General features: G+C 41.1%; 1 protein-coding gene across 2 annotated transcripts in view; it reads left to right on the top strand.

The window, feature by feature from the left end:
• Window positions 1–15579, top strand: part of LOC115113027 (ribosomal protein S6 kinase alpha-2-like) — a 54484-nt gene that overhangs the window by 14475 nt on the left and 24430 nt on the right. For both annotated transcript variants that reach the window (XM_029640212.2, XM_029640213.2), the window contains exons 2-5: window positions 12787–12903; window positions 12996–13077; window positions 13936–14016; window positions 14986–15065. In XM_029640212.2, coding sequence (XP_029496072.1) covers window positions 12787–12903; window positions 12996–13077; window positions 13936–14016; window positions 14986–15065 — 360 coding nt within the window. The remainder of the gene's footprint in view (window positions 1–12786; window positions 12904–12995; window positions 13078–13935; window positions 14017–14985; window positions 15066–15579) is intronic.

Below are 15579 nucleotides of genomic sequence, written 5' to 3'. Positions count from 1 at the left end.
CAAAATCTAGTCTTCCTTAGATTTTGTGCACCCGCTGTTGTTTACAAATATGCACAGACCCCCCCTCATCTTACTGGAGTGTGCTGTTCTATCTAGCCAGTGCAGCATATAATCCGCAAACTGAACATCCTTGTCGCCATTCAGCCATAATTCTGTGAAACACAAGATGTTACAGTTTTTGATGTCCCGTTGGTAGGATATTCTTGATCGTACCTCGTCTAATTTATTGGCCAATGATTGTATGTTGGCAAGTAATACTGACGGTAAAGGCAGATTTCCCACTCGCCATCGGCGGATCCTTACGAGGCACCCCACTCTGTGTCCTCTGTACCTGCGTCTCTTTCTCTTGCCATTGACAGAGATTTTGGCCTTGTCGGGTGTGTGAAGTACATCCTATACAGTGGGGCAAAAAAGTATTTAGTCAGCCACCAATTGTGCAAGTTCTCCCACTTAAAAAGATGAGAGGCCTGTAATTTTCATCATAGGTACACTTCAACTATGACAGACAAAATGAGAAAAATGAATTTATTTGCAAATTATGGTGGAAAATAAGTATTTGGTCAATAACAAAAGTTTATCTCAATACTTTGTTATATACCCTTTGTTGGCAATGACAGAGGTCAAATGTTTTCTGTAAGTCTTCACAAGGTTTTCACATAGTGTTGCTGGTATTTTGGCCCATTCCTCCATGCAGATCTCCTCTAGAGTAGTGATGGTTTGGGGCTGATGCTGGGCAACACGGACTTTCAACTCCCTCCAAAGATTTTCTATGGGGTTGAGATCTGGAGACTGGCTAGGCCACTCCAGGACCTTGAAATGCTTCTTACGAAGCCACTCCTTCGTTGCCCGGGCGGTGTGTTTGGGATCATTGTCATGCTGAAAGACCCAGCCACGTTTCATCTTCAATGCCCTTGCTGATGGAAGGAGGTTTTCACTCAAAATCTCACGATACATGGCCCCATTCATTCTTTCCTTTACATGGATCAGTCGTCCTGGTCCCTTTGCAGAAAAACAGCAACAGAATATCTGTTTTAAATGATACTGTCAATTCTCCATAGGAAACCTATTAAAATCATAGAAATGTAATGTATATTGAAGAAAAATATAAACGCAACATGTAAAGTGCTGGTTTCATGAGCTGAAATAAAATATCCCAGACATTTTCAATACACACAAGAAGATTATTTCTCTCAAATTTGTTTGCGTCCCTGTTAATGAAAATTTCTCTTTGCCAAGATAATCCATCCACCTGACAGGTGTGGCATATCAAGAATCTGACTTAACAGCATGATCATTACAAAGGCCATTCTAAAATGTGCAGTTTTGTCAAACAACACAATGCCACAGATTTGTGCAATTGGCATTCTGACTGCAGAAATGTCCACCAGAGCTGTTGCCAGATAATTGTATGTCCATTTCTCTACCATAAGACACCAATGTCAATTTCGAGAATTTGGCAGTACGTCTAACCGCAGACCACGTGTAACCACGCCAGCCCAGGACCTCCACACTGGCTTCTTCACCTGTGGGATCGTCTGAGACCAACCTCACAGGCAGGTGATGAAACTGAGGAGTATTTCTGACTGTTATAAAGCCATTTTGTGGGGAAAAACGCATTCAGCCAGTCCCCAATGGGTGGACCTGGCTCCCAAGTGGGTGGGCCTATGCTCACCCATTGCTCTGCCCCTGCCCAGTCATGTGAAATGCAGAGATTGTGGCCTAATGAATGTATTTAAATGGACTGATTTCCTTATTTGATCTGTAACTCGGTAAAATCATTGAAATTGTTGCATGTTGTGTTTTTATTTTTGTTCAGTAGATAATAGAATGGACATGACCATATAAGTTGACATTCGACGGTGAGTGGACCGGCAGCCATCTTTGTGGTAGTAATTTAGAAGTTACAATTTCAATTAAATTAAAATGTCAATGGTGGATCAGATCAATTCCAGTGGTCCTAAGGGACTGGTCCGTTCTATGAATTATGTTTCTGATTAAAATGACACCCTCCCTGTATTCAAGAGCATGTTGTGTCTCAACCGATGGCGGACACAACACAAAAATCTCAGATGATGTAAAATAGGGTCTAAGCTACAACGTATGCTAATATGATTTGTTTTATTTTGTTCACACGTTTTACGATAATTTGCATTATTTAATTTTTTTTATCAAGACATTTGAAATAGTTTGACAACCCTGTTGTAAGCTTTTAAATTATATCAAACTCAACCGTTTATCTTTTCCAGTGACGAAGACATGGATGTCTCATGGTAGGGTGGGGTATGCAAAATGAGTCAACTTTGAGCACCTTTATCTCCTGAATGTTTGGCATTCAGGTCCAAAAATCTGACAACTTCTTCAATAGGCAAACATGTATGCAAAGTTATCTTTTAAATCAAAAGGGATGCTGTGAAAAAGTCAGTGGTGTTTAGGTAAAAAATACTTTAATGTATTACTTAAGTAGTTTTTTGGGGTATCTGTACTTTACCATTTTATATTTTTTAACAACTTTTATTTTTACTTCACTACATTCCTAAAGAAAATAATGTACATTTGACTTTGTACATTTTCCCTGACTCCCAAAAGCAAGACAGGAAAATGGTCCAATTCATGCACTTATCAAGAGAACATCCCTGGTCATCCCTACTGCCTCTGATCTGACGGACTCGCGAAACACACATGCTTCGTTTATAAATGAAGTCTGACTGTTGTAGTGTGCCCCTGGCTATCCATAAATTTAAAAAAAACAAGAATTGTTCTGTCTGCTTTGCTTAATATAAGCAATTTGAAGTGATTTTTACTTTTGATACTTAAGTACATTTTTGCAATTACATTTACTTTTGATACTTCAGTATATTTAAAACCAAATACTTTTATACTTTTACTCAAGCACTATTTTACTGGGTGACTTTCATTTTTACTTGAGTCATTTTCTATTAAGATATCTTTACTTGTACCCAATTGTCATACTTGAGTAATTTTTCCACGACTGCAAAAAGTGATTGCAATTCAAATGGATTTTTCCTGAAACCAGGTTTCTCCAATACCAAATACAGCTTGCGGGTGATTTTTATTTGGCGACCCAAGTTATCTGAGGAAAAGCAATGTTTATATATACACTGCTCAAAAAAATAAAGGGAACACTTAAACAACACAAAGTAACTCCAAGTCAATCACACTTCTGTGAAATCAAACTGTCCCCTTAGGAAGCAACACTGATTGACAATACATTTCACATGCTGTGGTGCAAATGGAATAGACAACAGGTGGAAATTATAGGCAATTAGCAAGACACCCCCAATAAAGGAATGTTTCTGCAGGTGGTGACCACAGACCACTTCTCAGTTCCTATGCTTCCTGGCTGATGTTTTTGTCACTTTTGAATGCTGGCGGTACTTTCACTCTAGTGGTAGCATGAGACGGAGTCTACTACCCACACAAGTGGCTCAGGTAGTGCAGCTCATCCAGGATGGCACATCATTGCGAGCTGTGGCAAGAAGGTTTGCTGTGTCTGTCAGCGTAGTGTCCAGAGCATGGAGGCGCTACCAGGAGACAGGCCAGTACATCAGGAGACGTGGAGGAGGCCGTAGGAGGGCAACAACCCAGCAGCAGGACCGCTACCTCCGCCTTTGTGCAAGGAGGAGCAGGAGGAGCACTGCCAGAGCCCTGCAAAATGACCTCCAGCAGGCCACAAATGTGCATGTGTCTGCTCAAACGGTCAGAAACAGACTCCATGAGGGTGGTATGAGGGCCCGACGTCCACAGGTGGGGATTGTGCTTACAGCCCAACACCGTGCAGGACGTTTGGCATTTGCCAGAGAACACCAAGATTGCAAATTCGCCACTGGCGCCCTGTGAACTTCACAGATGAAAGCAGGTTCACACTGAGCACACGTGACAGACTTGACAGAGTCTGGAGACGCCGTGGAGAACGTTCTGCTGCCTGCAACATCCTCCAGCATGACCGGTTTGGCGGTGGGTCAGTCATGGAGTGGGGTGGCATTTCTTTGGGGGGGGGGGGGAACAGCCCTCCATGTGCTCGCCAAAGGTAGCCTGACTGCCATTAGGTACCGAGATGAGATCCTCAGACCCCCTGTGAGACCATATGCTGGTGCGGTTGGCCCTGGGTTCCTCCTAATGCAAGACAACGCTAGACCTCATGTGGCTGGAGTGTGTCAGCAGTTCCTGCAAGAGGAAGGCATTGATGCTATGGACTGGCCTGCCTGTTCCCCAGACCTGAATCCAATTGAGCACATCTGGGACATCATGTCTCGCTCCATCCACCAACGCCACGTTGCACCACAGACTGTCCAGGAGTTGGCGGATGCTTTAGTCCAGGTCTGGGAGGAGATCCCTCAGGAGACCATCCACCACCTCATCAAGAGCATGCCCAGGCGTTGTAGGGAGGCCATACAGGGACGTGGAGGCCACACACACTACTGAGCCTAATTTTGACTTGTTTTAAGGACATTACATCAAAGTTGGATCAGCCTGTTGTGTGGTTTTCCACTTTAATTTTGAGTGTGACTCCAAATCCAGACCTCCATGGGTTGATAAATTTGATTTCCATTGATAATTTTTGTGTGATTTTGTTGTCAGCACATTCAACTATGTAAAGAAAAAGTATTTAATAAGAATATTTCATTCATTCAGATCTAGGATGTGTTATTTTAGTGTTCCCTTTATTTTTTTGAGCAGTGTAGTACCAATCAAATGTTTGGACACCTACTCATTAAATGGTTTTTATTTATTTTTACTATTTTCTATATTGTAGAATAATAGTCGACACATCAAAACTATTAAATAACACGTGGAATCATGTAGTAACAAAAAAAGTCTTAAACAAATCTAAATATATTTTATATTTGAGATTCTTCAAAGTAGCCACCTTTTGCCTTGATAACAGCTTTGCACACTCTTGGTATTCTCTCAACCAGGTTCATGAGGTAGTCACCAGAAATGCATTTCAATTAACCGGTTTGCCTTGTTAAGTTAATTTGTGGAATTTCTTTCCTTAATGAGTTTGAGCCAATCAGTTTTGTTGTGACAAGGTAGGGGTGGTATACAGGACATAGTCCTATTTGGTAAAAGACCAAGTCCATATTATGGCAAAAACAGCTCAAAAAAAGCAAAGAGAAATGACAGTCCATCATTACTTTAAGACATGAAGGTCAGTCAATCTGGAAAATTTCAAGGACTTTGAAGGTTTCTTCAAGTGCAGTTGCAAAAAGCATCAAGCGCTATGATGAAACTGGCTCTCATGAGGACCGCCACAAGAAAGGAAGACCCAAAGTTACCTCTGCTGCAGAGGATAAGTTCATTAGCGTTACCAGCCTCAGAAATTGCAACCCAACTAAATGCTACAGAGTTCAAGTAACAGACACATCTCAACATCAACTGTTCAGAGGAGATGGTGTGAATCAGGCCTTCATGGTCGAATTGCTGCAAAGAAACCACTACTAAAGGACATCAATAATAAGAAGAGACTTGCTTGGGTCAAGAAACACGAGCAATGGACATTAGACAGGTGGAAATCTGTCCTTTTGGTCTGAGTCAATTTGAGAGTTTTGGTTCCAGCCACCGTGTCCTTGTGAGACGCGAGGTAGGTGAACGGATAAACTCTGCATTTGTGGTTCCCACTATGAAACATGGAGGAGGAGGTGTGATGGTATGGGGGTGCTTTGCTGGAGACACTGATTTATTTAGAATTCAAGGCACACTTAACCAGCAGAGCTACAACAGCATTCTGCAGCGATACGCCATCCCCATCTGGTTTGCACTTAGTGGGACCATCATTTGTTTTTCAACAGGACAATGACCCAAAACACACCTCCAGGCTGTGTAAGGGCTATTTGACCAAGAAGGAGAGTGATGGTGCTGCATCAGATGACCTGGCCTCCACAGTCACCCAACCTCAACCCAGTTGAGATGGTTTTGGATGAGTTGGACTGCAGAGTGAAGGAAAATCAGCCAACAAGTGTTCAGCATATGTGGGACCTTGGACTGTTGGAAAAGCATTCCTCATGAAACTGGTTGAGAGAATTCCAAGAGTGCAAATCTGTCATCAAGGCAAAGGGTGACTACTTTGATGAATCTCAAATATAAAATATGTTTAACACGTTTTTGCTTACTACATGATTCCATATGTGTTATTTCATAGTTTTGATGTCTTCACTATGGCTGGCACTGTAATTGGGGACCCCTGCCCTAAATGTATTCAGTACTTGGTCTTATTGCAACTGTTACTGAGATGCATAGGAGGCTGCTGAGGGAAGGACGGCTCATAATGGCTGAACGGAGCGAATGGACTGGCATCAAGCACATGGAAACCATGTTTGATGTATTTGATACAATTCCGCTACAGCCATTACCACGAGTCTGTTCTCCCAAATTAAGGTGCACATGATTAAGAATAGCCTAAAATAAGCCTAATGCAGGCTGGATTTGGTGTAGCTATTATATTTTAAGAGATGAATAATTTGTAAGAATCCATATTTGTTTTTACGTGGCAATCTGCGATTGCTTAATTTATTTTTATTTTTATGTAGGCTACTTATATTGATTCTTGAAGAATACAACTTTTTTTGCTTATTGAGCTTAGTTTAACAGTTTAACCCAATCAGAACCCAAAATATAAACTTGTTTTACTCCATTGTTTGTAAACAATCTAATTGTAAACAAACATTGTATAGCTTCAAAACATGGTTAAAATTATCGTATTGATCAAATGGATGGTCAGTCCTTGCATTTATATCCCAGTCTATGAATTTGAGAGAGGTTACATTTCTCCAGCCCCATCAGTAAGCTGTTTACCCACAACGGTGGCCGGATGAGTGCTTTATTGTTTGAACTGCAGATTGACCCTTTCAAATTATTAATTCTTTATTAGATTTGGACTGAAATATTTAAGCATGAAACCAAGATCTGAAACGTATTCTCTAGGCCTAGTTTTACAATTGTAAGTTTTGGGGGGAATGGGAATTGGAACAGTAGACGAACATGTCAAACCCAACCACTACACAAGTGATTGCAATCTTCACCTTTTTCTTCGCCACATTGCAAAGCTACCTGGGCATGGCACTGTTCAGCAGCTGTGGTGCTGAATCGACGATTAGTCTTTTGTCCATTCAAAATGTCAAATTGATCGCAACGCTATCCATGGTGCTGAATGCTGTGCGATGGTTAAAGGCACAAGGTATTCCCGCATAGTTGGAATGCCTTCTAAAGTGGTGGAACCACAGATATCCTATTAAATTACTATGTGTGGAACTCTGTACGATACAAAACTATATACTACACTGTCTACAAAACATTAAGAACATCTGCTCTTTCCATGACAGACTGACCAGGTGAATCCAGGTGAAAGCCATGATCCCTTATTGATGTCACTTGTTAAATCCACTTCACTTCAGTGTACATGAAGGGGAGGAGACAGGCTAACAAAGGATTTTTAACCTCTACGGGATCGGTGTCCCTATACCTGGACGGTTGTTGCTAACGTGCTCTGTGACTAGAATGGCAAACTTTTATCACAGCAACTGTTTTGATATATTCACCTCTGAAGGTAAATAATCTACTTACATTCAGTAATCTTGCTCTGATTTGTCATCCTGGGGATCCCAGACACAAAATGTAAGTTTTGTTTGATAAAATCAATTTTTATTTTCAAATGTAGGAACTGACTTCTACACTTTTCCTTTCAAATGGTATCAAGAATATGGATATCCTTGTTTCAGGTCCTGATCTACAGGCAGTTAGATTTTGGTATGTCATTTTAGGTGTTTTTTTTTTTTTTTAAAGGCCAAGATCCTTTTTTGAGGTTTTAAGCCTTGAAACAATTGAGACATGGATTGTGAATGGGCAAGACAAAATATTTAAGTGTCTTTGAACGGGGTATGGTAGTAGGTGCCAGGCGCACCGGCCAGGCGCACCCAACGCTGCTGGGTTTTTAACACTCAACAGTTTCTCATGTATATCAAGAATGGTCCACCACCCATAGGACATCCAGCCAATTTGACATAACTGTGGGAAGCATTGGATTTAACATGGGCCAGCATCCCTGTGGAACGCTTTCGACACCTTGTAGAGGCCATGCCCCGACAAATTGAGGCTGTTACCCTACTCACAACATATTTCTCTGTATAGCATGCACCTCAATTACCTCGACTAACCTGTGCCCCCACACGTTGACTCTGTGTACCAGTACCGTCCTGTATATAGCCTTGTTACTGTTATTTTATTGTTGCTTTTAATAATTGTTTATTTTTCTATTTAAAAAAAAGAAAAAAAGAATATCTATCTTAACACAATTGTTTCTTAACTGTATTGTTGGTTAAGGGCTTGTAAAGTAAGCATTTCACTGTTGTATTCGGTGCAAATGTTTTCAGACTTGTTGGGCTCAAAGTGTTAGTGAATGGTACTGTTTGTATGAACATTGCTGGGGAGTTATAGACATGTCACTGCTTGTGACTGTTTGTCTTCCAGAATGCTGTGTGCAGTTATCAGTAGAAATCACATTCACTTTGACGTCTCTTTGTAATCCTTCCTGAGTGTCTCATAGCAAGATGTTCAGACAGACCAGCCTCTCTGAGATAATATGTAGTCATCATGTACCAAACCCCAATCCCTTCACCAGGAAACAGACATTCACATCACACACCGGACGTAGGGGATTTAATATTACATGCTAGACGTAGGAGATTTAATATTGCACGCTAGACGTAGGGGATTTAGTATTGCACGCTAGAAGTAGGGGATTTAGTATTGCACGCTAGACGTAGGGAATTTAGTATTGCACGCTAGACGTAGGGGATTTAGTATTGCACGCTAGACGTAGGGGATTTAGTATTGCACGCTAGACGTAGGGGATTTAGTATTGCACAATTGACGTAGGGGATTTAATATTGCACATCTGCAATACACTGAGGCATGCTAAGCATGATTAACATAATGCATACAAATACATATATGGAAACCATTTTCAAAACAATACCTGATGGATTTAGATATCTGAGCGCTTGTGACGATGGGGTATTTTACTCCATGATTGCCTCTTGAGTTATTCTGTCTGTGTCATTCATCTCACAAGACAATGATGCTGTTTTGCATCGCAAAGTGATTTTCATTATATTGTTGTTGTCATTAATACTTTATTTGGATGAAGACAAACCCTTGTGGGAGTTAGGTATAGTTTACCCAAGACCATGAAATGAAGGGTAGTTTTCTTGAGGGAGAATCTTGTACTAAGTCAGATAGACTCATCAGACAGATGGCAGTCAATCAGACCATTGGTATGTTTGTGTTATTGTTTATCTAAATCCCTGTTTGACTGTTTTTTGCCATGATACTGAGATTATTAAGGGGAGAGATGAACTGCTGTGGTAACATTTAACTCAATTCCTACTTTGACTTGGAAAGTACAGTATACTGTAGGTCATCGGCCTTTACAAACAGCATGCACAGAATGATCAGCCTTTACAAACGGCATGCACGGAATTCATGATGATGATGGTTTGGAATAGTAAACTGGTATAGCTGCTATCAGAGTTGACAGTATAACTACCAAGCTACCATTAGGATGCATAAACATGAAGTCATGGTCAAATAGCTGAATGGCCCATGCAGGAATCATACCCAAAATTATTGTATTGCAAGCACCATTTTCCAACCGACTGAGACATTTTGTCAAATTGACTTTTTCAATCAAAGAGATTATCTTGAAATACACACCATCAACAGATGTTGACCCAGATAACAAATCTTGGTGTTCAGAATACACTACGCATGTCCTCTGTCATCCATGTTTATTAGTAAAGAGTAATAGTTGGACAAGGGTTGTTTTATTATTTTGATTCAATAAGATAATCTGCACTGGTGTCTTTTTAAAAAGACTGATTTAACAACAGACTGATTGGGTACTGTGAAAATCTACTAGTACTACCAAGTAGACTCCCTCCACAGGTAAATGTTTTCTTTTCCATTCCAGTATTTTAGAATAATGTGAAAGGCTGTTAAGTGGAACTGAACTAAATCCATTCTCGCTTTCTTTCTGATGTGTAGTAGTAATGTTTAAAAAAATAAAATAAAAAAATAAATAAAATATTCCCCACAGACTTAACATTAGTTTGATCTTTAGGATAATAAAGCAATTCTCTGTAATCTAAAATGGTATAGTTTTCTTCCAATTATTCTATTTAAAAAAAAAGGCCTCGTTTGGAAAACAAAACTGATGCTTTAACTAAACTCAGCAAAAAAATAAAGTCCTCACTGTCAACCTTGTTTATTTTCAGCAAACTTACCATGTGTAAATATTTGTATGAACATAACAAGATTTCAACAACTGAGACATAAACTGAACAAGTTCCATAGACATGTGACTAACAGAAATGGAATAATGTGTCCCTGAACAAAATCAAAAGTAACAGTCAGTATTTGGTGTGGCCACCAGCTGCATTAAGTACTGCAGTGCATCTCCTCATCATGGACTGCACCATATTTGCCAGTTCTTGCTGTGAGATGTTACCCCACTCTTCCACCAAGGCACCTGTAAGTTCCCGGACATTTGGAATAGTAAACCTATTGGACCTAGCCCTCACCCTCCGATCCAACAGGTCCCAGACGTGCTCAATGGGATTGAGATCTGGGCTCTTCACTGGCCATGGCAGAACACTGACATGCCTGTCTTGCAGGAAATCACGCACAGAGAGAGCAGTATGGCTGGTGGCATTGTCATGCTGGAGGGTCAAGTCAGGATGAGCCTGCAGGAAGGGTACCACATGAGAGAGGAGGATGTCTTCCTTGTAACACACAGCGGTGAGATTGCCTGCAATGACAACAAGCTCAGTCCGATGATGCTGTGACACACCGCCCCAGACCATGACGGACCCTCCACCTCCAAATCGATCCTGCTCCAGAGTACAGGCCACGGTGTAATGCTCATTCCTTTGACGATAAACGTGAATCCGACCATCACCCCTGGTGAGAGAGAACCCAGACTCGTCAGTGAAGAGCACTTTTTGCCAGTCCTGTCTGGTCCATTCCTGTCTGGTTTGTGCCCATAGGCTACATTGTTGCCTGTGATGTCTGGTGAGGACCTGCCCTACAACAGGTCTATAAGCCCTCAGTCCAGTCTCTCTCAGCCTATTGCGGACAGTGTGAACACTGATGGAGGGATTGTGCGTTCCTGGTGTAACTCGGGCAGTTGTTGCTGCCATCCTGTACCTGAACCGCAGGTGTGATGTTCGGATGTACCGATCCTGTGAAGGGGATGTTACACGTGGTCTGCCACTGCGATCAGCTGTCCGTCCTGTCTCCCTGTAGCGCTGTCTTAGGCGTCTCACCATACGGACATTTTAATTTATTGCCCTGGCCACATCTGCAGTCCTCATGCCTCCTTGCAGCATGCCTAAGACTTGTTCACACAGATGAGCAAGGACGCTGACATCTTTCTTTTGGTGTTTTTCAGAGTCAGTAGAAAGGCCTCTTTAGTGTCCTAAGTTTTCATAATTGTGACCTTAATTGCCTACCGTCTGTAAGCTGTTAGTGTCTTAACAACCGTTCCACAGGTGCATGTTAATTAATTGTTTATGGTTCATTGAACAAGCATGGGAAACAGTGTTTAAACACTTTACAATGAAGTTCTGTGAAGTTATTTGGATTTTTACGAATTATCTTTGAAAGACCAAGTCCTGAAAAAGGGATGTTTATTTTTTTGCACAGTTTAGTATTAATGGATTGTGTACCGGTTACTGTGGAGTATCACTGTTTGTACAAGGCATCATGACTCATTTCTTTGTTAACTTTTAGACAGCGGACTGTTGCCGTGTTAGAGGTTTGGAAATATAAAAAGCCCATGGGACTGACACCTTGGATAGCTACAGAGCATTTGTAATCCCATTGTTTGATTTATTTGCCTTTATTTTCTAGAGCCCCTATAGAGGCCATCCTTAACCCATTGATTCTTCAGCTACATGATACATGATTTCCTTCCTATTCAATGCTGTGTTCAACATCATAAAGTGAAGGAGAAGTTATAGGTTAACGTAAACCATAAGGGACAAATCAGCATATGGATTTGAAAAGCATCCTTTTTATTTCATCCCAATGATATATTGTATGCAAAGGGTTATGTAACTGTTTGTTGTACTTGTATGTATTGAGTGAGATAAACAGGTTTAACCATGTTCTCTGCTTAGTCAGCGTGGCAGATTCTGCATCAATCAGCGACGGTCAGGGCAGGACTCTCACATGCCTGGTCGGCATATTTCAGAGGCACGTCATGAAGACAGCATTAATAGCCGGAGTGTTCCCTTTTAAGATCTCCCGTTTGGCAGCCACATAGCCCCACTCAAGCAAAACATGGCCACACTAATCTCCACTGATAAGAGGGGAACAGGATGGACTACTGGCTGGTTCTGTAGCCAAGGTCACACTCTGACTGTTAGCCTACAACATCTGTTTCAAATCCTCCTATTGTCACCAGTTAACATGGAGATTGAAGATACTAAGGGCAAAAAGTGTAATAGCAATGTGCATGTTCTATCCTTCGATGTAATAATGCTGAGTTTCCTCTGACACTTGTATACTCATGATACTAGCTGTAACATGTCAATTCATGATTATGTTGAGTAGTCTCTGTTTGCACTGATCAAATTTGACTTCTCTAGGTTGGACATCTGACTAAATCCCCCTCTGGCTCTCCCTGTGTCTCTGGAATGACATGGGTGTTCTTGGTATTCCTATAATCACGTGATTGATTTGATATGAGGGCCATCTGTTTCCCTGCAGGACGATGGCATCCTGAAAGAGATCGACATCAGCCAGCACACCAAAGAGGGCTTTGAAAAGGCAGACCCCTCCCAGTTTGAGCTGCTGAAAGTGCTAGGCCAAGGCTCCTATGGAAAGGTAAACATATAGCTACCTGAATTAAGGTGTTCGCATCTATGCATTCGTCACATTTCCCCTACTGTTCAATCTGATATTAATCTCCTCCATAGGTGTTCCTGGTGAGAAAAATCAAAGGCTCTGACAGAGGACAGCTTTATGCCATGAAAGTATTAAGGAAAGCAACGCTAAAAGGTACTTATTCTGATACTTTCGAAGAGTGGTATGTTTTTCATCGGACCAATCTTACTAAGAGCATAATATTATTACAGTAAACAGACATGATATGGGTATGATTTAATTCCCTATCCAGCCAAACTGGTTTTCCGGCATAAGTAATAAAATATATATTCATTTATTTTATTTTTATTTTTTACATCTCACGTTTCCTATACTCATCAAATCTCAGTCAAAAACATCTTACGTTTCCTGTACTCAACTAATCTCAGTCAAACGCTTTACATTTAAAAAAGATCTGCTCTGGATAATGAAATGCAGCCTTTTGGCCCTGTCTCAGGAAATGGAGATGATGTTCTCCTTGCTTACATAATACAGGCACAGCTGCAGGAATGTCCTCTGCAAAGCAGAGAGCCATTGCAAGAGGAAGCTGGCATTATATTCTGCATTGCAGCACAGGTGCTTGAGGGGATTATGATTTTGATTATTATTGATAACGAAGTAGCTGACCTCCATTTCTCAGGTGACATAGGGAGAAGGCTTAGGTAATGCAGATAGATGAGCATAATGCAGCAAGTCATTGCATTAGCTCACTCTGTCTCGATTATGCGATGACATACCCAATGCACTGATTAGGTAAGTGGCTGACTAGTGAGGGAGAAGTTCCATATGCATGGTTGAGTGGTTTACAGATTTTCATAGTATCAACAGTTTTGACAATATAGAAATTCATACCTGAGGTATTTTATACAGTATCGTCGGATACCGGCCCAACTCTAATGGATTGTATGTGTATAGCTTTTGTCCACATCTGTTCAGTTCCACAAGTATCTTAATTCATTACCACCATTTTGATAAGCTTTGTCTGTTTTTCAGTTCGGGATCGGGTGCGGTCCAAAATGGAGAGAGACATTCTGGCTGAAGTCAACCACCCCTTCATAGTCAAACTCCATTATGGTGAGCGTATTTCCCAAGTGCCGTCTTTCTCATCCATGTAACCATGTTCTGACTGGCACACATACATACAACAAACATTGAGACATGAAAACCCTCTTGTTAAGACAGCCAAATAATTATGTGACGAGATTTTCTTTAGCCATCAGTTGTTGGAATGGTTCTGCCATTAGGCAGCAGGCAGAAACACATTGTGATATCAAATGGAGTAGGTTCTTGCATTGAATAACTCTCCAAGCGTTTTATAAGGCTTGGCACGTCCCTCTAAACATTTCAGTGACGTCTGGAGCCCTTCAGACAGCGTAAGCCATCACTCCGTCTCAAAGCACCTTACCTCCTTATTTATTAGCATGCTCTGAGTATTGCCACAGCAGCCCCAGGCAAACGGATGCACTCAACAAAGCAGATGATAGGAATACACGAGAAGACCATAATATCAAAATTATACCAGGAAAAAAAGGTTTGCCTTGACATGTACCTTTTAAGGAGAGCCGTATTACTGAACGGGCACATAGGGCACATGCCCCGGGGCACCCCAAACTCCAGGTGGTACCCAACCAAATTTATTTAATTTGGGTTGTGGGCCCCCTGGTTGTGGGCCCCCCAGATAGCATATGATAGCTAAATGTGTAGAATTGCATGAAATTGGCTTTAAAACTGCCAAATCGTCTCTGAGCCTCATTGTCATTTTTTACATTTGATTTATTTAACTTTTATTTAACTAGGCAAGTCATTTAAGAACAAATTCTTATTTACAATGATGGCCTACCCCGGTCAAACCCGGACGACACTGGGCCAATTGTGCGCCACCCTATGGGACTCCCAATCATGGCAGATGTGATACAGCCTGGAATCGAACCATGAACTGTAGTGACGCCTCTTGCACTTTGGAGTGTTTTCATTTTATTGCATGTCATGAGCGAAGGAGAATATGTATTTTGGGTGACCATATATGTTGTTTTTATGGCCCAGCCTTTCAGACGGAGGGGAAGCTGTATCTGATTCTAGACTTCCTCAGAGGGGGAGACCTCTTCACACGGCTTTCTAAAGAGGTCAGTCATCATGTTACTCAATGTGATGGCTTACTGCTCATTCACTGTTTTATTAATACATTCAAACACCACATGCATAAGTTTAAAAAAGTTATACTTTTATTTCCAATCATTTGTTTTCTTGGTACAGATGTCCCTTTTTGATTGAATAGGTACAGTTAATTTCGAGGCATTCTCAATTTGCGTGATACTTTTTTTTTTATTCGTCAACTCAACAGCAATTGGTAATTTGGCTTATAGAGTAAAAACCCTCCCAAGTAAAAACCCTTCCAATGTGTTATTTTTATGTCATGACCCTTGAACTATCTCTTTAGATTTGTTTGCCTTTATTGACAACAGCAACAAACAAGCACATTCCAAAAGAGCTGTAGATGAATGTTATTCTGTCCTCATGAAAATCTGTTTTGATGACCAATTTTATGTTCAATGCCGAGCTATTAATGGATCTTTGACACTTCTTAGTAGTACACTGATTCATCATGCCACTTTGGGGCCCATCACTGTGCAGCACAAT

This window comes from Oncorhynchus nerka, linkage group LG28, assembly GCF_034236695.1.
Source record: "Oncorhynchus nerka isolate Pitt River linkage group LG28, Oner_Uvic_2.0, whole genome shotgun sequence".
Classification (NCBI taxonomy): Eukaryota; Metazoa; Chordata; class Actinopteri; order Salmoniformes; family Salmonidae; genus Oncorhynchus; species Oncorhynchus nerka.
Note: the sequence above shows the minus strand (reverse complement) of the source record. Positions and strands in the feature narration are given on the sequence as shown.